General features: G+C 39.3%; 1 protein-coding gene and 1 pseudogene across 3 annotated transcripts in view; one reads left to right on the top strand and one right to left on the bottom strand.

The window, feature by feature from the left end:
* Window positions 1-19,820, bottom strand: part of KPNA4 (karyopherin subunit alpha 4) — a 66,092-nt gene extending 46,272 nt beyond the window's left edge. Inside the window, exons 1-2 of one of the 2 annotated variants that reach the window (XM_032261865.1) lie at window positions 19,450-19,803; window positions 18,745-18,866 (exon numbers count right to left, since the gene is read on the bottom strand). In XM_032261865.1, coding sequence (XP_032117756.1) covers window positions 18,745-18,756 — 12 coding nt within the window. In that variant the 5' untranslated portion in view covers window positions 18,757-18,866; window positions 19,450-19,803. Of the gene's footprint in view, window positions 1-18,744; window positions 18,867-19,449 lie in introns of both variants that reach the window. The other variant, XM_032261860.1, reaches the window with a different exon arrangement.
* Window positions 19,821-20,348: 528 nt separating this feature from the next.
* LOC116539175 lies at window positions 20,349-24,915 on the top strand (annotated as a pseudogene). The gene is made up of 2 exons (XR_004263938.1): window positions 20,349-20,438; window positions 21,710-24,915. The product of XR_004263938.1 is annotated as a keratin, type II cytoskeletal 8 pseudogene (transcript).
* Window positions 24,916-25,060: the final 145 nt, after the last annotated feature.

Below are 25,060 nucleotides of genomic sequence, written 5' to 3'. Positions count from 1 at the left end.
CTTCAAATATGCTATTTTTCCTTCTCTTTTTCTCCTCAGTATTTACTTTCAAAATATTCTTTTTCTTTGTGAACTTTTGTTCAAAGACTTTAAATTTAGCAACTGAAAAATCCTCATTGAAAGGTAAATTACTGAACTACTTTGCCAAAGCACTATTTAAAAAGTCCTCTAATTATGTTCACATACTAAACAGATGTGTACATGTGCAAAGAAAACCATTCATTCACCCAACATGTTTACTGACCATCTACTATATATGCCACAAACTGTTCTGTTAAAAAAAAAAAAAAAACAGGGAACAAAATGACAAAATCTCTGTCTTCATGGCATTTATTACAGTTTAGTGTGAGAGACAGTAAATAAAGTTAAAATATATAGTGTTTTGTTGGTATTAGACAGAAAAATATAAAGCCAGGAAGGACATTTTTAAATAAAGACCTTGAGAACAGTGATCAAGCCAGGTGGGTAGCTGACACGCAATGAACAAAGAGGAGCAGGAAATGGAGGCCAGCCACTGTACAGATTTTGGCATTTACTCTAAGTGAGCTAGGAAGCCACTGGAAGGTTTTGAGCAAAGGAGAGAGGAAACGCATGTTCTGACTTAAAGGAGAGTTACTCCAGTGGCTGTGTTGGGAATATACTAAAAGTGCAGTAATGCCAGCAAGAGATAATACCTTGGATCAGAGTGGTAGCAGTGGGGTTCATAAAACATAATGAGCCTGAATATATTTTGAAGACAGAACCTACAAAATTTGCTAATAGAGTGCATAGAACTGTCAAAAAGAGGAGACAATGATTTCAAGGTTTTTGGTCCAAACAACTGAAGGGTAGTTCCATTTACTGAGATGGGGCAGATGAACTTGATTAGCAAGTTTTGGGGTGGTAGTGACATCACTTTTAGATATGCTAAGTTTAAGATACTTATAATGCATTAAAACAAGAAGTCAAGTAGTCAGTTGAATCTTGAGTTCAAGAAAGAGGTTGAGACCAAAAATATTAATTTGGAAAGTTGCCAGTGTTGAAATAGTATTTAAAACCAGATCACCAAATGAGATTACCTATGAAATCAGCATAACGTGAGGCACTACAAAATAAGAAGTAAAGGCTAAGAAGTGAAATCAGTGAGATAGAAGGCAGTCAAGAATGTGTGAGAGGCCAGCCATGGTGGCTCACTGCTGTAATTCCAGCACTTTGGGAGGCTGAGGCTGGTGGATCTCTTGAGGTCAGGAGCTCAAGACCAGCCTGAGCAACATGGTGAAACCCCAACTCTACTAAAAATACAAAAATTAGCTGGACATGGTGGTGTATGCCTGTAGTTTCAGCTACTCAGGAGGCAGAGGCAGAAGAATTGCTTGAACTCAGTGGGTGGAGGTTACACTGAGGTGAGACTGTGCCATTGCACCCCAGCCTGGGTGATAAAGCAAGACTCCATCTCAAAAAAAAAAAAAAAAAAAGAATCTGTGTGAATCTGGAACCAAGTGAAAATACTATTTTTTAAGGAAGCACAATCAACTACATTCAATGTTGGGGACGGGTCAAGTAAGATAAGGATTACTAAATGTACAATTTACTTGATAAACTAATGTGGTTAATCACCAACCTTTATTTGGATGAACAAAGGTCCCAATATCACCCCCAACCCCTATCTACTGAATTCTGGTCTGTTTCTGTATCATTTATTCCCATCCCTGCACACTATTTAATGTGCTTAAAATACCGCTCAAGACTTAGCATTGCTAACCCACATCCCATTTATTGTGGTATAGTACTGAACTGAATTAAGTTACAAAACTAAAACTGAGCCCTGGTATCTACAATACATTAAATTTTCTCAAAATGGAAACAAAACTCACTCTCCAGTCCTTCTCTGGTCTCTTAAGCCACACTGCAAAGTGATTCCCATCTTTGGTGATGTTCCCAGGGCGAGCTTTTGACTAAATCTGTGTAAACTAACCATAATGGTTCCCTTCTATCAACTAATCAGTGGAGTAAGTAGGTGACATTTGCCATCCCAAATTAACCAATTCTATAAGATGAATTAAAAAAAATTTCAACTATGAAATATAAAATATACAAAAAAATTCATCACATCCAATGTTTTGTATCTTGTCATGTTTGCCTTTTTTTGAAGAAATAAAAATCTTAACGTGTTATGAATGCTAAAATCTCACTCTATCCACAATCCTCTCTTCCCCTTATTTTTCTCTACCTAGATGCAGCCATTTTCCTGATTAATTACTTGCCTGATTAGACTCTTATGGCTGTTTTGGTGTCTCTACTGCATATCACCAATTTTATATATATTTAAAATATTTACATGAATGATATCATGCCATACAAGACTACTTTTTTTTTTTTTTTTTGAGACGGAGTCTTGCTCTGTTGGCCAGGTTGGAGTGTGGTGGCACAATCTTGGCTCACTGCAACCTCCACTTCCTGGGCTCAAACAATTCTACTGCCTCAGTCTCCTGAGTAGCTGGGATTACAGTTACCTGCCACCACGCCCAGCTAATTTTTTAATTTTAGTAGAGACGGAGTTTCACCATGTTGGCCAGGCTGGTCTCGGTCTCCTGACCTCAGGTGATCCACCCTCCTCGGCCTCCCAAAGTGCTGGGATTACAGGCATGAGTCATCTCGCCCGGCACAAAAGACTACTTTTCAAGGAGTTTTAGGTTTATAGGAAAACAGTAAAAAGTATGGATAGTTCCCATATATTCCCTGCCCCCAACCAGGCAGAGCTACCCTACAACAACATCCTGTTACCAGAGTGGTACATTTGCTACAAGTGATGAACCTACATGGACTACCATTATCACCCACAGTCCACAATTTATATTAGGGTTCACTCTTGGTGTTGCATATGCTATGGGTTTTAACAAATGCATAATGATATATATTCATTAGTATCAAACAGTGTTTTCGCTGCCCTAAAACTCTTCTGTGTTATCTTTATTTATCCCCCTCATTCTCAATTCCTGGCATCTACTGATCTTTTTACTGTCTCTATAGTTTTGTCTTTTAAAGAATGTCATTTAGTTGGAAATATATAATATATAGTCTTTCAGATTGTCTTTTTTCTTTTGGTAATATCCATTTAAGATTCTCCATGTCTTTTCATGGCTTAATAGCTCATTTCTTCTTAGCACTGACTAATATGCCATTGTCTGGGTATGTCACAGTTTATTTATCCATTTACTATTGAAGGACACCTTAGTTGCTGCCAAGTTTTGTCAATTACGAATACTACTACTCTATGTGGACATAAGTTTTGAACTCATTTGGGTAATTACCAAGAAGAGCTATTGCTGGGTCATATAGTAAGAATATGTTCAGTTTTATACTGCCTCTCAAAGTGGCTGTACCATTTTGCTTTCCCAATCAACAATGAATCAGAGTTCCTGTTGCTCCACATCCTCCCCAGCATGTGGTGTTGTTAGTGTTCTGGGATTCTTTTTTGTTGCTGGTGGTAAAATATATGTAACAATAAAATTTACCATCTTAACCACTTTAAATTTTAGTAAAATTTATAGTAATATTAAAAAATTATATTTATTTTACTATAAATTTAGTAAAATTTATAGTAAAGTAAAAAAATTTTAGTAAATTTAGTAAAATTTACAGTAATAAGAAAAATTTAGTAAGTTTTAGTATAGTAAAATATATTTTACTATAAAATAATATAGTAAAATAGTAAAATTAAGTAAATTTTAGTAAAATTTAGTAAATTTAGTAAACTTTATAGTAAAATAAGAAAAATTATAGTAAAAAACACATAAGCATTACCATTTTAACTATTTTTAAGTGAGTTCAGTAGTATTAAGAATGTTCATAGTTGTGCATCTAATCTCCCAAAACTATCTTCATCTTATAAAACTGAAACACTATATCCATTAAACAACCCCCTATCTCCTTGGCTACCATCATTCCACTTTCTGTTTCTATGCATTTGTCTATTCTAGGTACCTTGTATAAGCGGAATCATATCAGTATTTGTTTTTTTGTGACTGGCTTATTTTTCTTGGCATAATGCTTATGATTCATCCATGTTGTAATGTGTCAGAATTTCCTTCCTTTTAAAGTCTACATAATAGTCTACTGTATATACATACACATTTTATGTATCTATTTTATAGATCAAATAATCTTTTGTTTCCACCTTTTGGATACTGCGAATGCTGCTACTACGAACAAGACTATACAACCATCTTAGTTCCTGCTTTCAATTCATCTGGATATATATCCAGAAATGGAATTGCTGGATCATATAATTCTACTTTTCACTTTTTGGATAAGTGAAAAGTATCTGTTTTTCATAGTAGCTTCACCATTTTACATTCTTGTCAATAATGCACAGGATTCCAAATTCTCCACATCTTCACCAACAGTTACTCTGTTTTTGTTGTTTTTATAGTAGTCGTTTTTTTTTTTATAGTAGTCATCTTAATGGATGGGAGGTGGTATTGTTGTTTTGATCTGCATTTCCCTAATGATTACCGTTGCTGAGCATCTTTTCATGTGCTTATTGGCTATTTTGTATGTCTTCCTTAGAGAAATATCTTTTCAAGACTTTTGTGCATTTTAAAATAGGGTTGCTAGTTTTTGCTCTTGAATTTTAGGAATTCTTTATATATTCTGGATACTAACCCTGTAACAGATACATCATTTGCAAATATTTTCTCACATTCTGCAGGTTGTCTTTTCACTACTGATTGTTTCCTTGGCTGCATATCAACTTTTCAGTTTGATGTTGTTTCACTTGTCTATTTTTGTTTTTATAGCTTTAAGTGTCTTATCCAAGAAATCAGTGTCAAGACTGAAGTTACAAAGCCTTCTCTATTTTCTTCTAGTTTTACAGTTTCAGATCTTATATTTAAGTATTTTATCCATTTTGAGTTGACTTTTGTATATAATATAAAGGTCCAATTTCAGTTTTTTGCACGGTGGATATCAAGTTTTCCTGGCTACATTTGTTAAAGTACTATCCTTTCTCCAATGTGTAGTCTTGGCATCTTTGTCAAAGATCATTTGACCGAATATGCCGGGGTTTATTTCTGGGCTCTCTATTCTGCTCCACTGTTTACGTCTTTATGCCAGTACCATGCTGATTTGACTACAGTGGCTTTGTAATATGTCTTTCAGTCAGGAAGCATGAGGTATCCTGCCTTGTTCTTTCTCAAGATTGTTTTGGATATTCAGATTCCCTGTGGTACCTTATGAATTTTAACGCTACTTTTCTATTTTTGTAAAAAATGCTGCCATGATTTTGATAGGGCTTGCAATGGAATATTTAGGTTGCTTTGGTTATCATGGACATTTGAACAATATTAAGTTTTCCATGAATGTTGAATTTTTTTCCATTTATTTGTGTCTTATTTCGTTCAGCAATGTTCCGAATACAAGTCTTTCATTTATTTGATTAGGTTTATTCCTAAGTATTTTTTTTTGACACTATTGGAAATGAGGTTTTCTTAATTCCCTTTTCAGATTGTTCATTGTTAGTGTATAGAAACACTGCTGTTTATTTGCATGTTGATTTGGTATCCTGCAACTTTGCTGAATTTATTAGTTCTAATAGTTTTTGTGGAATCTTCACGGTGACTGTGTCATCTGTGAACAGAGATAATTTTACATCTTTGTTATAGATTTGGATGTCTTTCATTTCTTTTTCTTGCCTAGCTGTTCTAGCTAGGGCTTCCAGTACTATGTTGAAGAGAAGTGCCATGGGTGAGCATCCTTGTTTTGTTTTGAAAGAGTGTGACTCTGTTGCCCAGGCTGTGGCGCAGTGGCAGTCACTTCAGTGACTTTTGAGTCACTTCGGTCTCAAAATCCTGGGCTCAAGCAATCCTCCCTCCTCAGCCTTCCAAGCAGGTGGGACTCCATCTGCATGCCAGCATGCCTGGAGAGTTGCTATCATTTTTTTTTTTTTGTAGAGACAGAGTCTTGCTATATTGTCCAGACTGCTCTGGAACTCCTGGGCTCAAGTGATACTCCCACCTAGGCCCCCTTCCAAAGCACTGCAATTATATGCATGAGCCAGTACATATTGTCACTGCCTTATTTCTGATCTTACAGGAAAAGCTTTCAGGTTTTCATCAATGAGTATGCCGTTTGCTGTGGGCTTTTCATATATGGCCTTGATTATGTTGAGATAATTTCCTGTGTTCCTAGTTTGAGTGTTTTTTTATCATGAAAGGGCACTGAATTTTGTCAAAGTTTGGCACGGAACTTTTCCTGCATCAACTGGTATGATTGTGTCATTTTTGTCTTTCATTCAGTTAATGTGGCGTATCATATTGATTTTCATATGTTGAACCATCCTTGAACCCCAGGCATAAATTCCACTCAGTTATGGTATATGATTCTTTTAATGTGCTATTGAATTTGGTACACTAGTAGTTTGTGGAGGATTTTTACATCCATTTTCCTCAAGGATATTGGCCTGTAGTTTTTTTTCTTATAATGTTTTTTTTCTGGCATTAGTATCAGAGTAAGGCTGGCCTCATAGCAAGAGTTTGGAACTCTTCCCTTTTTTGAAACAGTCTGAGGAGAACTGGTATAATTCTTCTTTAAATGTTTCGTAGAATTCACCAGTGAAACCAATGATCCTGGGCTTTTCTTTGTTGGGAGATTTTTAAAATTACTGTTTCAATCTCCTTAATAGTTAAAGTCTATTCAGATTTACTATTTCTTCGTGATTCAGTATTGACAGGTTATGTGTTTTAGGAATTTATCCATTTCATCTAGGTTATCCAAGTTGCTGGCATACAAGCCATACGTATCCTTTTGCAATAATCTTTTGTCTATAAAAACACATGACAAGTAAAAACACTGTCTTACAGGAGAAAATACCAAAATATAGATATATAAATAACTGCTCTAAGAGTTCAGTAAAGGGAAGATTCATATGAATTGATGTGATTAGTGAAAACTTAGTTGTGGAGGTTTAAGTTCAAACTGGAAGCATAAATAAGAAACGGCAAGATAAAGGGGACACTTGAAGGTGTTTCCAGGAGAGACCCAACAAAAGCAAATATAGAAAAAGCAGAACTGAATGTTAAATGTGAGGTGGGTTCACTTGCCTGAAGTAAAGAGTCAGAGATGAAGTTAGTTGGATGTGGGAGTTATAAACTAAAAAGGTAAGAATAATTTGGTCAAGTAATTTCACATGTATACCTTTACTAGAATCTATGCATCAAACATTCATATATGTTAAACCAAATTGAGAGACTGAAATACTTGGCTAATTAAGAACTTTTCAGTGCCTATTAGAAATAACAGGGAGACACTGAAGGTTTTTGGGTTGACAAGTGAAAATAGCCACAGTCTTCTGGGAAGTTTATTGAAGTAACTACATTCTAGTAGTGGTTCTCAACTGGGATGATTTTGACACTCAAGGGATATTTGGCAATTTCTGAAGACCATTCTTGGTAGTCACAACAAGGAGGGCAGATATGCTACTGACATCTACTAAGTAGAGGCCACAGATGCTGCTAAACATCCTACAGTGCACAGGACTCTCCCCCAATCCCAACAAATTATCTAGCCCAAAACATCAATAGTGTCAAAGATGAAAACCTTTGCTGTATTCTAATATGAGTTACTTTCATGAGAATTCAAATTAAGTTCAAATATGTTTGAAAAAAACTACACATGAAAAAGGAAATAATCCAAAAGACTAACAGTAGTGAGAATATGAAAGATGATTTTTATTTTTCCAAATTGTTTTTACAATGATCATGTATTACTTCCATCAAGGGAAAAAATAAAATTGACTTAAAAATTCTGATTTCATCACTGCACAATCTATACATGTAACAAAACTGCACTTGTACTCCATAATTTTATATGTAAATACATAAAATAACTTTAAAAATAAAAATTCTAATTTAGTTACTAATTCTAATCAGAATACATTCCTGTTTTCTTTTTTAAAATTTTTCATTTAATTCTCTCAAATACTTACTTAAATGTGACTACATACCAGGCTCTGGGATAAGACTTAAGAATATAGTGGTATACAAAATCGATAAGGTTCAGGCAGCTTATTGTCTGATGGGAGACACTAACATTGTATAAATACACAAATTATCATCAGTGCTCTTAAGAAAAACAGGAGGGTTTAACTTTCAACTAACTTTTTCAGGGATGGCCTCTGAGTAAACGACTTTGAAGCTGAGATTCGAAGGATGAGAAATAACCATATAAATGAAGGAAAGGGAAGGGGACTGAAGGGGCAGAGAAAACATTCTCACAGAGCAGCACGTGTGATGGACTGAAGAGGAGAACACCGCTGATGTGACGGTGGAATTAAAAGAAGATAAATGAATGAGAGTGTTAAGTAACTAAGGGAGATAGCAGAGTGAGATGTAGGAGGAATAGACAAGGACCAAATTTGGTATTGCCTTGAACACAGTAAGGAGTATGGAAGCTAAACGTGGTGAAAAGCTAATGAAACGGGAGGTGTGATTTGATTTACTTTACTTAAAAAAAAAAAACATGCTGGTTATTTTATGAGCTGGAGAAAGGCAAATAGCAGAAACAAGGTAACCATTTTAAAGATGAGACAATAATAATTTGCTCCAGATTATGACAGTGAGTAGAAAGTTGACAGGAAAGAAAGAATGGAGGTGGACATTAACTAAAGTAATGTCATATTACTTGTCTAAAAGAAACCTCTCTTTCCAGGGATGCTCCTGAAGAGGAGTCAAAGGATGTTACTTCTCATGTGATACCCCTATACTCCTCATACCACAGCAGACTGGTTTTGGGAGTTGGAAGAAAGCACCTGACTCAGGAAAAGCCAATCTATAAGCAGGCCAGCAGTAAAAACAATCTGCTTCAGCTTGGGCAGAGCTTATTAGCTCAGTCAGATTACCTCTCTTAGTAATTTAACATTGCATTACGTAAAGACTAAGACCGTCAGTAGCTAGGAAAAATAAAACTTAGTAGCTGACTTAGCAACTGGCAGAGCAGAACTCTGAAAATCCAGGAACACCTGCCACCAAGACAATCCTACCTGACGTGTCTTGAATAATATGAGAATTGGTCCCTGAACTTTCCTAACATCCCATCCTATTTGACCTAGTCTGAATAAGGAAGTGTTCCTTCCATTCTTAAAAGCCTAATGCAAAACAAGTCTCCACATGCTGGTGCCTAGACGGCTTGGAAATTCGGTGCCCCTTCCCAAATACCACATCTGGCTGTTTATCTTTATCCTTTGTAATATCGTTTATTTAAAAAAAAGAAAATCAGTAAACACAAGGAAAGTGTTTCCCTGAGTTCTATGAGCCATTCTAGCAAACTAATTGAAACCAAGGAGCGAGTAGCATGAACTCTGATTTATAGCTAGTCAGTCAGAGGCACAAGCCATAACCTGTGCTTGGACTGCAAGAGAAGTGGGGGATACTCCCATGGGACTGAGCTCTCAACCTGAAATCTGATGTTATCTCCATGAAGACAGTGTCAGAATTAAATTGAATCAGTGGACACCCACTGCATAATTGATTGCTTAGCTGTTGTGTGGGGGGAAAACCCCCATACATCTGGTGTCAGTACTGTGTTGAGTGACCGTGTGAAAGGACAGTGTAGAAAAAGGAGTTTATTTATTTACTATATCCTCTCAAATATAAATGGAATTATAGAATGTGATCTTTTGTGACTAGCTTATTTCAGGCAGTGTAACTTTTTCAAGGTTCATCCACACCGCTGCATGTGTCAGTACAACAGTCTCCCCTTATCTGCAGGGGATGTGTTTCAAGATGGCCAGTAGATGCCTTAAGCTGCAGATAGTACTGAACTCCATATGTAGTATGTTTTTTCCTTTGCCTACATAGCTATGATAAATCTTACTTTATAAATTAGGCACAGTAAGAGATTAATAATTAATAATAAAATGGAACAATTATAACTACATTATAAGAAAAGTCATGTGAATGTGGGCTTTCTCACTAAATATTAATATCTTATTGTATCATATACACCTAGTTTCTGATCACAGTTGACTGGAGGTAACTGGAACTGCAGATAAGGGAGGACCATTATACTTCATTTTTATAGCAGAACAATACTCCATTGTATGGATGGATATATTATATTTTGTTTATGCATTCATCAGTTAACGTTTATTTGGGTTATTTTCTACTTTTAGTTAGTATGGATAATCTTGCTATGAACACTCATGTACAAGTTTTTGTGCAGACATATGTTTTCAATTCTCCTGGATTTACATCAAGGAGTAGAACTGCTGGGTCACATGTTAACTGTTTAACTTTTTGAGGAACTGCCAAACTGCATTCCAAAGCAGCCGTACCATTTTACATTCCCAACAGCCATGTATGAGGGTTCCACATTCTCCACATCCTCACCAACACCTGTTATTGTCTATCTTTTTATATACTGTTATCCCAGTGGGTGTGAAGTGGTATCTCATCATGCTTTTGAACTGTGTTTCCTTAATGACTAACGGGACTGATCCTACTTTTTATTTGTGTATTGGTCTTAATTAAGCTTTCCATCATTTAAAGATAATACAGGAGCTGGGTGTGGGGGCTCACACCTGTAATCCCAGCACTTTGGGAGGCTGAGGCAGGCGGATCATGAGGTCAGGAGTTTGAGACCAGCCTGACTAACATAGCCATAACATAAACCCTGTCTCTACTAAAAACACAAAAATTAGCCAGGTGCTGTGGCGTGCACCTGTTATCCCGGCTACTCAGGAGGCTGAGGCAGGAGAATTGCTTGAACTGGGGAGCTGGAGGTTGCAGTGAGCCAAAATCATGCCACTTCACTTCAGCCTGGGTAATAGAGCGAGACTCCATTTCAAAGAAAAAAAAAAAAAAAAAAAAAGATAATATAGGTTGAGTATCCCCGATGTGAAATGCTAGGGAACAGAAGTGTTTCAGATTTTGGATTTTTTGGGATTTCAGAATGTTTCTGAGAATAATTGGGAAAAATTATTCACAATATTAAGAGAAAAAATGTGAACAAATTTAAGGTGTTCAATAAAACAGCTGATCAACAATGAACCCAATTCTATAGATATACTTGTAATAAAATGAACATCTCCACATAATATTAAAAAGTGAAACAAGGAACCAAACCCTCTGCACTATTCCTACCTCAGCCTCTGAAAGCAACGGAATTACAGGCATGAGCCACTGTGCCTGGCAAAATTTGGCGTTTTTAATAATCAGCTTAATCTTGTATTACCAACAAATATCTATGACCTTAAATCATTTTCATTCTGGGTACTAGGTAGTGTGAATTACAGCTGTTTTCTAATTATATTTACAATCTTTTGAGAAAACAGTTACAAAATCTTCATAAAGCATTTACTAACCCACTTACAACATAGGATTAAAGAAATGAAGTCATATACTATTACTTATATGATAATTTGGCTGAAGTATATGGGAGAAAGCAGGCTTTCAGGTGATTGTTAAATAAGGGGATTAGGAAGCCTTCCCCAATTTGTGTGATGTGGTTTGGATTATGGCACACAGTGGTACAAGAGAAATTTTGCAAGCAAAATGTTATCCTGTCATGGAACACAGGGGTTTACTTGGATGCAATATATGACTAAGTAGGCTGGCAGAAATAGTAATGAGGTTCCATTTACTCTGCATGTACTTTATGCTAGGCACTATTAAGCATTTCAAAGGCTTGGAGAGATTAAGTTAGCTTCCATAATTATTAAATGGAGAAACCAGAGTTCAAACCCAGGCCTATGTGACTCCACAGTTCATGTTCTTTTAACTCCTATAAGGCTTTTTACGAGCCTGTATTAATTAAAAGTGACACTCTTGTGTAAAAGAAACAATGATAAACTAAGAATGGCACTCCAAGTGTGGTCCATGGGCCCCTATGTGGGCCCTGAGACCTTTACAGAGAGTCCACAGGATCAAAACTATTTTCCTAATAATAACACTAACACTTATTGAAAAAAATTTTATTAACATTTGAATTGATAGGGTAAGACTGCTGGTGCTTTAGAATGAATTAAGACAATGACATCAAGATGCAATAGTAGTCATTGTATTTCACAACTAAATTTTTTTTTAAGTCAGCTCACTTAAAAATGTCCTTGATAAAACAGTTAAAAAATGATCAGTTTTATTAAATATTGGCCTTTTCTAATTGTGTGAAAAAAATGGAGATTACATATAAGCCACTTCTGGAGCATACCAATTTCTATTGTAGGACAACTATCTCAAGGAAAAAGTACTTGTGCAACTGAGCTGTGAACTGAACTAGCCACTTTTTTAATGGAACACTATTTATACTTGAAAAAAAAACGACTGACAGACAAATTACTGTTATTCAGACTTAGGGGCTGGAAGATGTTTTCACAAAAATGAGCAAAGTGAGTCTACGACTTCAAGGATAACAATTCATAGCATTTATTGCTAATGATAAAATTTCAGCTTCCTCTGAACTTGTCCCAGAGGCATGGTAAAAAAAAAAGAAAAATGAGCTTCCGAAAGAAAGTTAGAATTTTAGAAAACCTGTATCCATTACTGTGAACTTGACAGATTCTCAACACTTAAAATTTTTGTGAGCTGTATGGTTAACAATAATGACAAATTTCTTATTGAATAATAAAATATGCTAGCATTTGGAAGATCTGCATAACTCAATGACATGTTTTCCAAATGATCCAACGCATGTTACAGTAAAAGATAGGTAAAAGTTACATCTGAAATGCAAGACAGACCAATAGATTTTAATGTAACAGTGTAAGAAAAGTTCACTCATTTGGCTTCAGGTTCTACATTGCAACTAATCTCTAAGAAACTACCTCTTGTGAAGTTACGGTGTAGTATCACATAATCTCCATGATGATCCTGAAAAGCCTATGAAAACACACATACCTTCCTTTTTCAACTGCCTGTCTGTGATATTCTTCACATACTTTGACCAAGTGTATCACAAAAGACTGAATGCAGAAATAGATGAGAATTCAGCTGTCTTAAGCCAAACATTAAGGCTTGAAATAAACGTTCAACATGGCCATTCTTCTCACTGCGTATTTTAGATTTTGAAAATGTCCTTATTTTACAGGTGCCAATATAAAGATAGTTCTCATGTTAACTATACAAAAAGGGAGAACTCCAACCCTGTCTTTTACCAAATCTAAAGGAAAGCACAGAAAACAAACTGTGTTTCCTAGTGTTTAGAAGTCCACAAGTGATACACAATTTCCAAAAACCTCTCTGAGAAAAAAAGAAAACATTTACTGAATACCTATTATACCCCATGGACAATGCTAAGTGCTTTCACCTAAAACCTTTAGGCATTAAGGCTGAAGGAAGTTAAATGGAGGAAATATGGTACAGTACACAAAGAATAAGACCCTGACATGCCTGAATTAAAATCATTCCCTTGAATATTAACCTATTAAATTGAAAGCATAAGAGTTTCTTCTTTAAGATTAACTTAATAATTTTTTTTTTCAAATTCCAACATGGATTTATCCTTATTTATTTTTTAATTTCAACTTTTAGATTCAGAGGGTACCTGTTGCAGGTTACATGGGTACACTGCATGATGCTGAAGTTTGGCATATGAATGATCTCGTCACCCAGCTAGTTAGCACAGTACCTGTGATGGTTAATGCTGTCAACTTGATTGGATTGAAGGATACAAAGTATTGATCCTGGGTGTGTCTGTGAGGGTGCTGCCAAAGGAGATTAACATTTGAGTCAGTGGGCTGGGAAAGGCCAACCTTAATCTTGGTGGGTACAATCTAATCAGCTGCCAGCGTGGCCAGAATATAAGCAGGCAGAAAAATGTAGAAAGAGAGACTGGCGGGGCCGGGCGCGGTGGCTGAAGCCTGTAATCCCAGCACTTTAGGAGGCCAAGGCGGGTGGATCACGAGATCAAGAGATCAAGACCATCCTGGTCAACACGGTGAAACCCTGTCTCTACTAAAACTACAAAAAATTAGCTGGGCATGGTGGCACGTGCCTGTAATCCCAGCTACTCAGGAGGCTGAGGCAGGAGAACTGCCTGAACCCAGGAGGCGGAGGTTGCGGTGAGCCGAGATCATGCCATTGCACTCCAGCCTGGGTAACAAGAGCGAAACTCCGTCTCGGAAAAAAAAAAAAAAAAAGACTGGCATAACCTCCCAGCCTACATCTTTCTCCTGTGATGGATGCTTCCTGCCCTCAAACGCTGGATCCAAGTTCTTCAGTTTTGGGACTTGGACTGGCTCTCCTTGCCCCTCAGCCTGCAGATGTCCTATTGTAGGACCTTGTGATCCCGTGAGTTAATATTTAATAAACTCCCCTATATATGTATGTATGTATGTACGTATATATGTATGTGTGTGTGTATATATACAGACATATATATATATATTCTATTAGTTCTGTCCCTCTGGAAAACACTAATATAGTACCCAAGAGATAGTTTTTCAACCCTCAAATGGAGAGAGAGAGATATATATATATATACACACACACACATAAATATATTTTATTGCATTTTAGGTTTTGGGGTACATGTGAAGAACATGCAAGATTGCTGCATAGGTACACACATGGCAGTGTGATTTGCTGTCTTCCTCCCCATCACCTATATCTGGCATTTCTCCCCCTGCTATCTCTCCCCAGCTCCCCAAGATTTACTTAGTAACTGCTATTTACACGAATGAAAGAAATGTGAATACAGTTAAAAGCATATACGGTAGGTGCTCAAAAAGTGCCCTTCAATCATACTCCCCTCTTCTGTTCCAAAACTAAATCAGGAAGTACCAAAATCAGCGATCAAGGTTAAAGTTGATGATATGCTCTTCTTTCATTCATTATTATAGGCCTCAGATTGATGAATGCTGCTCCAGAAAACATTTAAAAATATTTTAAGGCCCCACATCCACTATCATGTATTAGAAATCAATGTTTAAAATCCATCTCTGCATTTTTTTCCTAAAGTAACTTCATTCTTGAAATCTAAATCACTTCTACAATTATTCCCAATCTTGTATTTTCATTTGACATACTTAGTGATTACAAAAATAAGGGCATCTTGGTGTTTCCAAGAAAACTATCAATGAAGCAATTCTGAAACTGGCTGCCTTGTAAACCAGGAAAGCTGGCAGGAAACACAAAAACAATCATTTAATTCCTAACTATATTTCTTATCAGATATTTCATATTGTCACATGCTTGGACTATTATGTGAAAAATTAGACAGTAGTTATTTTAAGTATAGTAAATATGTTCCAAGATTTGTGGTGAGAGAGATCAGTCTCTAAAAGTTAACAAGACTTAATACCTTAACAATGCTTTTCACTCTGTACACTTTAACAAATCACAAAGGTTCTTTCAAAATAACAAAACAGCTGATCAATTTATTAAGCTCTGCACAACCAAGCACCTTTTTAAAAGTCCAAATTAACTTCATATTCTATGTTTGTGTGCATAATCACAAGTTTCTAATTATGTAACATTTTAATATTCTTTTATATTTAGGGTAAGTTGTGTTTTTAAAAGATCGAGTTATATTTTATGCTCTATTTGAACCTAGACATTCAGAACTTTCAGGTTTCAAGTATGCAGGTTTATTAGGAAATCTACGAGAAAATTCCCCGCTACTTTTAAAAACATAAATTGTATGAGTTTAATCTACTTTATCCTGACAAATTTTTAATTTGAAGTCTGGTCACTATCCATTTCTTGTGTTGCACTGTATATCCTCTTTTCCATGGTGACTATTCTCAAACTAACACTGGGGATCTTCTACCACACTGTAACAAGCAGCCATGCCTTGGTGGATATCATCTGATAGTTCCTGAAAATTATTTTAAATGGATACTCAACAAATGCCTTCTTTGATGCTTTTGTCCTTCAAGAAACTTAACATGACCACATTTTAGAGAAGCCAGAATGGTAGGAACAAATACCAGATTGAAATCTATGAATAACTTTCAACTCTAACACTCAGAAATTATAACTTTAAAAGGATCAATAATTTGGTGTGTCTAAACTGCCCTTCAATGAGCAATTACATCTCTCTGTATTAAAACCTTTCCCTATTAATTGTTCAATGTAACCAGTTATACACCAGAGAGAAAAAACAGCCACTGCAAATAAGGGAGTAAGATAATCAATTATACTGAATCCTATTAAATCCCTTCCCTCTCCACAAACAGAAAAGCTTGGAGGTGATAAAACACTCAGAGAATTGCCAGGCATCTTCCTAACATTACCTATTAATCTTCACAACACTCATGAAGCAGATGTCAAGTACCTCTAGTTTTACAGATGAAAGAACCATAAGACTAAGTGATTTTCCCCAAGGTCATATACAAAGTTAGTGATCAGATTAAACTAAACTCTAGGACTTTGTACTCTTCATCATTTCTAATCAAATAAACTGTTAGATCAAAATATGCTACAATTACCTCTCCCTAAATGCTGTTCTCTGTACATGGGCTGTTCCAATGAGGTAGCCCCTAGCCACATGTGGCTATTAATCACTTGAAATGTAGCTAGTCCAAGTGGAGGTATGCCATAACTGTAAAATTATGGATTTTGAAGTATAAAAGAAATAATATAAAACATGTCAATTATTTTACACAAATTAGATGTTGCAATGATTAAGTTAAATTCATTGGACAGCACTGGTCCGTACTTCTTTCCAAAGACCTCCCATGGAATAGATGCCATCATCAGATCTAAATCAAAAAGCAATTATTTTCTTAGAATTTGCTGTATTCTACACATATTACCTAACACAGTGTAGTAACCATACCTAAAGGGTGGTGTTTAGAGAGATACAGGCATATATGTAAGTAACAAATACACAAAATAGAGCACTGTAGTGCTCTCCAAGTATAAAAAAGGATGCTTCTATCTCATTAAAAGTGTACGTGATTTTGAGTAAGTCACAGTGTGGACAATGTAGGACTTTCCATCAGAGTCATATGTTATTTCCTTAGGTGGAAAAGTGAAAATATTCCTACTCCTTATGTTAACACAAGGATTTCAAAGTCACCGGAGGACAACCATAAGGCACTATGAATTTCTAAAAAACAAACAAACAAAACAAACCTGGCTAATGTCAATATATACTTATTTTTTTTAAAGTCACACATCACAATATTCGTGTAATACAGACTCGGCACTTAATCTGATCTTGACTAAAGTGCTGATAGATACGCGGTAAGAGGAAACATCAATTTAAAAAATAAGGATAATTTCAGAAAGCCTAGCAATTCCATAAAAGGTTGAACGTAAGTTTCCATATGATCTAGCAATTCTATTCCTAGGTATATAGCCTAGAGAAATAAAACACACGTCCATACAAAAATGTTCTTAGCAGTATCATGTAAAATAGCTAAAAAACTGGAAACAATGAAAATGTCCATTAACTGATGAATGGATAAGTAAAATGCGGTATATCCATGAGCTGGAGGATCATTCGGCCATAAGGAGGAATGAAACACTGATACATACTTGTTACAACATGGATACAGCTTGAAAACATTACATTATCTGAAAGAAGCCAGTTACAATTGTACAATCCCATTTATATACAATGTCCAGGATAGGCAAGTATAAAAAGACAGAAACTGGTTGCCTTGGGCTGGGGTCGTTGGGAATTGGAGACTGACTGTTAATGAGCACAGGTTTCTTTTTGGGGTGGTGATAATGTTCTAAGATTGTGGTGATGGTTGCAAAACTATATGAATACGCTAAAAAGCCACGTAAGGTGGGTGAATTTTATCGTATGCGAATTACATCCCAGTGAAGTTGCTAAAAAATGAAGCCAGAAATGTAGAAGAAAAAAGGGTTGTAGGGAACTGCCTAGCACCTAATTGCTATTTTTCTGGATTCTATAATTTTGTGGTACTTATCAGTTTTTTAGTTTCATCATTTGTGATTTTTTCTCATTCTAATATGCATATTAACAGAAAACATATTCACCACATTCTTTCATAACCAAGTAAATTTACTGAAAATAACTTATTTAAGCTCATTTTTATAGCATGCGAATTATCTCAATAAAAAAGTTATACTTTTGCATTAAAAAAAAAGGGATCACAACAATAATGTTAACCTTAACAGAATCACAGAATTAGCAGCCCTGGACACTTAGTAGTCCCTCAAATTATGAAATCCACTAAAATAGCATCAATTACTTTCAAGGTAATATTAACAGGTTTGTGAAAAGCCCAAAAAATATCTTAGTCAAGCAAATGCTCATGTTGAGAAACATGCCATGGGAAGTTAAAGATTTCACTACGAAAACGTACCGAGGAACAGCATAAAAAAATACTGCTTGACCACTTTCCCTAAAAGCTAAACTCGTGATTAAGATGCAGAAAGGAAGTTTAAAAAAAAAAAAAAATCTATTTACCTAAATTCTTAAAGCTGAAGGGAAGAAGTCTTCTATCAAAAATTTCAGTGGGGTGTGTGGGTATGCTTGTGTGCATGTGTGTTTAACACATACACCTTACGTAGACTGAGAATCTCGGGAGCAGCTGTATCTAAAACAATGAAGCTTTTTTTTCCTTTTTAAATAATCAAACGTGATGGTGCCATTCCTTAGCCCACCCCATCCCCCACTACCACCACCAGCAGGTGGAGGGAAAGGATACTGTAGACTAGAGGATGACAGCTTTGTATAACCCTTTGGACTTTATATGTAAGAATGCAGCTGGTGGTCTCCTCTCAGGAGGGGGTAAAGAGATTTGTGGACAAGCTGAAATAAGGGGTATCCTTTGCCTGGAAGAGGGCACACCGTGAGCCACATCTTGAATCAGCTATATCCAGAGTAAAACACAGGCCGCTGGAAGGCACTGTAAGCATCACCAGGATGGCCTCTCACGCCGGGGGTGTTTTTTTCAACGGAGAAGTTGACTCCTGCAGTTTGGATATTGGGGGGAGGCAGGGGTAAAGCGGGAGTCGGGAAGACCAGAAAAAATGCCTTTAAGTGGAGACGCCTCTGGCCTCGCTGAGGAAGTTCAGAGCCCCACTCGGTAGCCACACGCTCACCCTCCCACCCCCACTGCCCTCCTTCCCGCGGCGCCAGACGTCGATGCCCTAGAGAGAGCAGGAATCTCCGCCGCTGCCGGGGAGGGGGCCACGGCCCGGCTGGGGCAGCGCCGGCCGCACACGCACGCCTCCTCCGCACGCGCCGCGCCGCGCCCGGCCTCCCAGCTGCGCGGCCCGGCCCGGCCCCTCGCACCCGCGCCGGGCCGGCTCCGCCGGGCAGGCCTAGGCCGCGACGGCCGTACCCGGGCACCTCGCTTCCAGGCAGAGGCGGAGCAGGCCCAACATAAACTTCCCGGCGCGTTAGCAGAAGCGTCACGGACGGGCCGGCCCCCAGCGCCATTCCCCGAGGCCCGGAGGCGGCTCCCGTCCCTACTCCCCACACGCGGGGTCCCGGCGGAGACCGGCCCCAGGCCCACGGCCCCCACCCCTCCGGCGTCGTCCCCGAGTTTACCTCCAAGTCGCGGCCTTTGTTCTTGAAATTCTTGAGCCGTTGGTTGTCCAGTTTCTCGTTGTCCGCCATGGCCGGGCCGGTGACTCCTTCCCCCGCCCGGGCCCCGCGGGATCCGCCCCAACCACCGCGCTGCACCGACACTCCCAGGAACCGGGCCGCCGCCTGAGCTGCTGTGCCCACCGCGCTGCCGCTTCCTTCCTCCTCTCACCTGCCTCCGCCGCGGCCTTCTCTTGTCCCCGCCCGCCCCCCCGCCCTAACCCTAGCGCGACTGCAGCTCGGGCAAAGACAACTGTGGGGCCGGGCGGCGGCAACGGCGGCGGAATGTGCTGCCGGCTGAGAGGGGGAGGAAGCCTCGCTCTGAGGGCCCCGGCGCTGCGGCCACGCCCATTGCCTCCAGCCCAGCTCGCCCATTGGCCAACCAGGCTCCGGTGCGTTCGGCCAATCAGAAGGGGCGATGGAGAGCCGGGGCGGAAAGAGCGAACGGAAAGGGGAAGCAAACGACGCTAGGAGGAGCCGGCTCCTGGCCGGGAGGGGTGTGGAGGGGGCAGGCCGGGAAGGACCACGTGCCTCCGGAGAGGCAGGGAGGAAGCGACGGAGAAGTAGACTTTAGGGGAAAACGGCAAGGGGAAGGAGAGACCCGGGAACGCGGTAGGGCGAGTTGTTTTGATCCACGTGGCCAGGCAGCCCTAGATGCCAGGGATCCAGGGTCGACGCCGCGTTAAAGTAACGCTCTTTTCTTCCCGGGCGTTCCCTGACTTCCTGGGCACTCCTTGCTCTCTCCGCTTTGCAGAGAGATCTGAGCTTCGCTCTCTCCTGAGTCGAACACTCGCAGCTTCGCTCCCGGACAGGGGCTCCCTGCCGTCCTGGGCGGGGTCTGGGGGCCGGGACCTGCTGGGATCAGCGGAAAGCAACAGGCACAGTGGGTGGAAAAGGAAAGGGGCCCATTAGACGAATCTGATTCATCTTCTCTGACTAAGCGCCCGCAGCAGGTAGGAATTTAGCAGAGCTGGTGATCCTGGGACAATAGCACGTCCTAGATAATTCGTCTTAGAAAGTTAAAGAAGCTGCTCGACCACGAAGTATGAACTTCTGGAGCGCGGGGCCCGTGGCAGCTCACAGGGAATGTTGTGACTATTGAAAAAGGAAATGCACTCCAAGGATACCAGGGACATCATTAGCAGAGGCAGAAAATGACACGAAATACGAAAGAACGTATTCAAAAATTTCAGAAGACAGAAATGGAAAATTATTTTAAAATATATTTAAATATCAACGAATAACACCTCAAATGTACAGGGAGATGTAAAGAAGCTACTCGGGTCGGAAGCAAGGAATCGAGGCATTGGGTGTGTTTAAACTTGGCGAGATAGGGAGAAGACACCCTGATACAAACTCCTTCAGAATCTTTGACTCCCGGTCCTTTCTAGTATTAAGTAGAACAACGTGCAGAGATAAATGTTTAAAATGTAGATGTTCCTTAAGGAAACACTTTTTAAGCCTAAAGAGGGGATTAAAAAAAATTAAAATGGAAGAAGTCAGTGGGTTTAACAGATATAAACAACTGAGTTTCCTTTGGGGGAGAGGCAATGAAAAGAGCTGGAGTACTTTAGGAATCACTTTGGAGAGGATATTGTAGTGGGGGAAAGGAAGGTAAAAACTTAGGAAGCAGAGTGGAAACTTTAAAGTCATCAGTACTTTATATGCCATCAGCTGGGCTGTGGCAAACAAGCTGTGCCTGGAAATAACTCACACTGAAGGTTGACTTGAATATAAATTCAGTACAGATCTTAAATACAAATGATGACATTCCATTCGAAACTGTTATTCCTCAAAGACTCATTTAATTGAAGTAACATTGTATTTGCAAACCAGAGCACTAATGTTTTTCAAAATGAGTTTAGGATAAGAAAATTCTCTTGAAAAGCTGGAATATGTGTGTATTATGTGCCATCATAGATTTTATCATAAGCAGTGTTCAAGAAAACAAATTACCAGTGAATTCCCACCTTATGAATAAAAGTTATCTTGTCAACATATCAATAGATGAATATTTTGTATTTCTTGGAATAAATTTCATGGTAGCTTTCATGATGAAGTTTATAGAAGTATCTGTTATATGTCTTCATGTCTCCAGCTACAGACAGAAGACTCCTGGAAAAGGGTTGCGATTAGTTACCAACTGAGAGAGAGGCAATATAAATAGGAAATAACTGCAATTTATAATTTTATTTGTTTATCTAAAATCTGCATTCCTCCCTAGACAGTAAGCTCTCTGAAGTCAAGAACCATACTTGTTTTGTTCACTACTGTATACCCAGCACCTAATAGTACTTGGCACATAAATACTCAGGGACTATTTGTCAAATGTAAGAGTGTATACCCCTAAAGAAGTATACATGAAGCTGGAGACATGAAGACATATAACAGGAAAATCGGCAAAAAATGCCTTTAAGTATTATAGAAATGCCGCAGGCCTCCACTTAAATTGAAAAATAAGCTAATACCTCTTGATAAAAAATGTGGATTGAGACCAAGAAGCAGCTTCTCCCCTCCTTCTGGAATGTCTGCCTGGTTCAGCCCGCCTGCCTCCATTCCTGCCTCCCCCATGTCCATTAGGGTGACCCAGAAGTCCTACAAGATGTCCACCTCTGGCCCCTGGGCCTTCATCAGTGGCTCCTACATGAGCAGGCCCAGTGCCTGCATCTGCTCCTGGAAGCTTCTGAGTGGGCAGCAGCAGCTTCTGGGGTGGCCTGGGCAGAGGCTATGGTGGGCCCAGCAGCTTGGGTGGCATCACTGCCATCATGGTCAGCTAGAGCCTGCTGAGCCCCCTTAACCTGGAGGTGGACCCCAGCATCCAGGCTGTGTGCATCCAGGAGAAGGAGTAGATGAAGACTCTCAACAAGTTTCCTCCTTCATAGACAAAGTATGGTTCCTGGAGCAGCAGAACAAGATGCTGGAGACCAAGTGGAGCCTCCTGCAGCAGCAGAAGACGGCTCAGAGCAACATGGAACATGTTCGAGAGCTACATCAACAACCTTAGGTGGCAGCTGGAGACTGGGCCAGGAGAAGCTGAAGCTGGAGGTGGAGCTTGGCAACATGCAGGCGCTGGTGGAGGACTTCAGGAACAAGTATGAGGATGAGATCAGTAAGAGTACAGAGATGGAGAATGAATCTGTCCTTATCAAGAAGGATGTGGATGAAGCTTACACGAACAAGGTAGACCTGGAGCCTCTCCTGGAAGGGCTGACCAATGAGATCAACTTCCTCAGGCGTCTGTATGAAAAGGAGAGCAGGGAGCTGCAGTCCCAGATCTCAGGCATGTCTGTGGTGCTGTCCATGGACAACAGCTGCTCCCTGGACATGGACAGCATCATCGCTGAGGTCAAGGTGCAGTACAAGGAGATTGCCGTCCACCGCTGGGCTGATGCTGAGAGCATGTACCAGATCCAGTATGAGGAGCTGCAGACTTGAAGCTAGCTGGGAAGCATGGGTATGTCCTGCAGCATACAAAGACTGAGATCTCCAGAACATCAGCTGGTTGAGATTGAGGACCTCAAAGGCCAGAGGGGTTCCATGAAGGCCACCATTGCCAATGCCGAGCAGCATGGGGAGCTGGCCATTAAGGATGCCAACATCGAGCTGTCCAAGCTGGAGCCCACTCTGCAGCCAGCCAAGCAGGACATGGCGTGGCAGCTGTGTGAGTACCAGGAGCTGATGACCATCAAGCTGGCCCTGGACATCAAGATCACCACTTACAGGAAGCTGCTGGAGGGCGAGGAGAGCCAGCTGGAGTCTGGGATGCAGAACATGAGTATCCATACGAAGACCACCAGCGGCTATGCAGGTGGTCTGAGCTCGGCCTATGGAGGCCTCACAAACCCCGGCCTCAGCTATGGCTTGGGCTCCAGCTCTTTCAGCCTCACCAGTTCCACCAGGGCCATGGTTGTGAAGAGTATTGAGGCCCCCGATGGGAAGCTGGTGTCCTAGTCCTCTGACATCCTGCCCAAGTGAACAGCTGCAGCAGCTGCTTCCAGCTTGCCCCTTCTATGGCTGCCTCAGACACCAGGAGGGAGGCCACTGTGCAGGGGAGCACAGAGAATGGGAGACCCACCTGATGCTCAGCCCTAGCCCTCAGCCCACCCTCAGTGGAGTTTACTGCCTGGCAACCCCCCTTACCCATGCCTCCAGCTACAAAACAATTCAATTGCCTTTTTTTTTTGGTCCAAAATAAAACCTCAGCTAGCTCTGCCAGAAAAAACAAAACAAAACAAAACATAGATTCAGTTGTTATCGCATCTAGTTTATTGAGTTCCTTCTATTTATATAAATTCTTGATTTGGTATCATGCTCATTCTGAGGTGAAAGTTTAGGGAATAAATCAGACATACATTTCAGGGCAAAACCCCCTACGTATTTAAAAGTAATTATGACACACTTTGTTAAACAATTATCCTGAATTATAATTCTTAGATAGTCTATTGGCTTAATTTATTACTTGAAATTGTCACTACTCATTTGCCAAGTTTACATGTTTATTGTCTGTACTTCCTGGTTCTTCCCAGATAGATCAAATGGGCAAAGAAGTCCTTCAGGGAGTTGGTAATAGCTCTACATGCTGATTGGTAACTGAAATAGCAAGATATGGTAGATCTAACTGGTTAGGAGATTTCAATTTAACTTGCTGAACTAAGGAAGTAATAAAATGCAGAATTATTAGTAAACATTTCAATATTGATTTGGGCTGTTATAATAAATTACCACTAACTGAGTGGCTTAAACAATAAACATTTACTTCTCATAGTTAGGGAGGATGTGGGGTCCATTATTAAGGCAGATCTGGTATCTGGTGAGAACTCACTTCCTGGTTTGGAGATGGCTATCTACTCATTGTATCCTTGTATGTTGGATAGTAGCCAGAGAGCAAGTTCTCATTTCTCTTATATGGGCACTAATCCCATTTTTGAGGGCTTCATCCTCATGACCTAATTACCTCCCTAAAACCTCGCCCTTAATGCCATCATATTGGGGGTTAAGATTTCAACATAAATTTTGGGGGAACACAAACATTTAGTATATAATTAATACAGACTATTTAACAAAGATGCTTTTTTTGTGTATGTGAAGTATAGCTGTTATAACCAAACACCAGAAAACCTATTCTGTATCTGAGACCTGTTTTCCAACAGGCTATTTGGTGTTAGGTAATGATATCTTGACTTGTAATGACTCTTGGAATTGGGAAAGTCTAAAATACTATGGAGATATTTGCTTTCAGTGTGCCATAAAATTCTCTTACAGTCACTTTCTGAATAAAGAAACCCTCTCTGTTCTGAAACAGACATTTGTGAAGACTTACACAGGATTTTGGTTAATCAAATGCAATCTCAAAAATAATTGTTAATTAATTAGTTTAGACTATTCTCATGATCTATGCATTAAACTGGATTATGGAATCTTTCTTTATAATATGTATCCTATGGTTTCTGTTACTGTTTGTGGGAATACCTTAGATTATGTTTGATTTCTGGAGCAAAAGTCTGGGTGATATTGGCTGAAAAAAGAAGGATTTTCTTTTTCTTTTTGAGACAGGGTCTCACTCTGTTGCCCAGGC

The sequence above is a fragment of the Sapajus apella genome, unplaced genomic scaffold (genome assembly GCF_009761245.1).
Source record: "Sapajus apella isolate SASKATOON/1434 unplaced genomic scaffold, GSC_monkey_1.0 scaffold4, whole genome shotgun sequence".
NCBI lineage: Eukaryota > Metazoa > Chordata > Mammalia > Primates > Cebidae > Sapajus > Sapajus apella.
The sequence above is the reverse complement of the archived record's forward strand: the minus strand, read 5'-3'. Positions and strand labels throughout refer to the sequence as shown.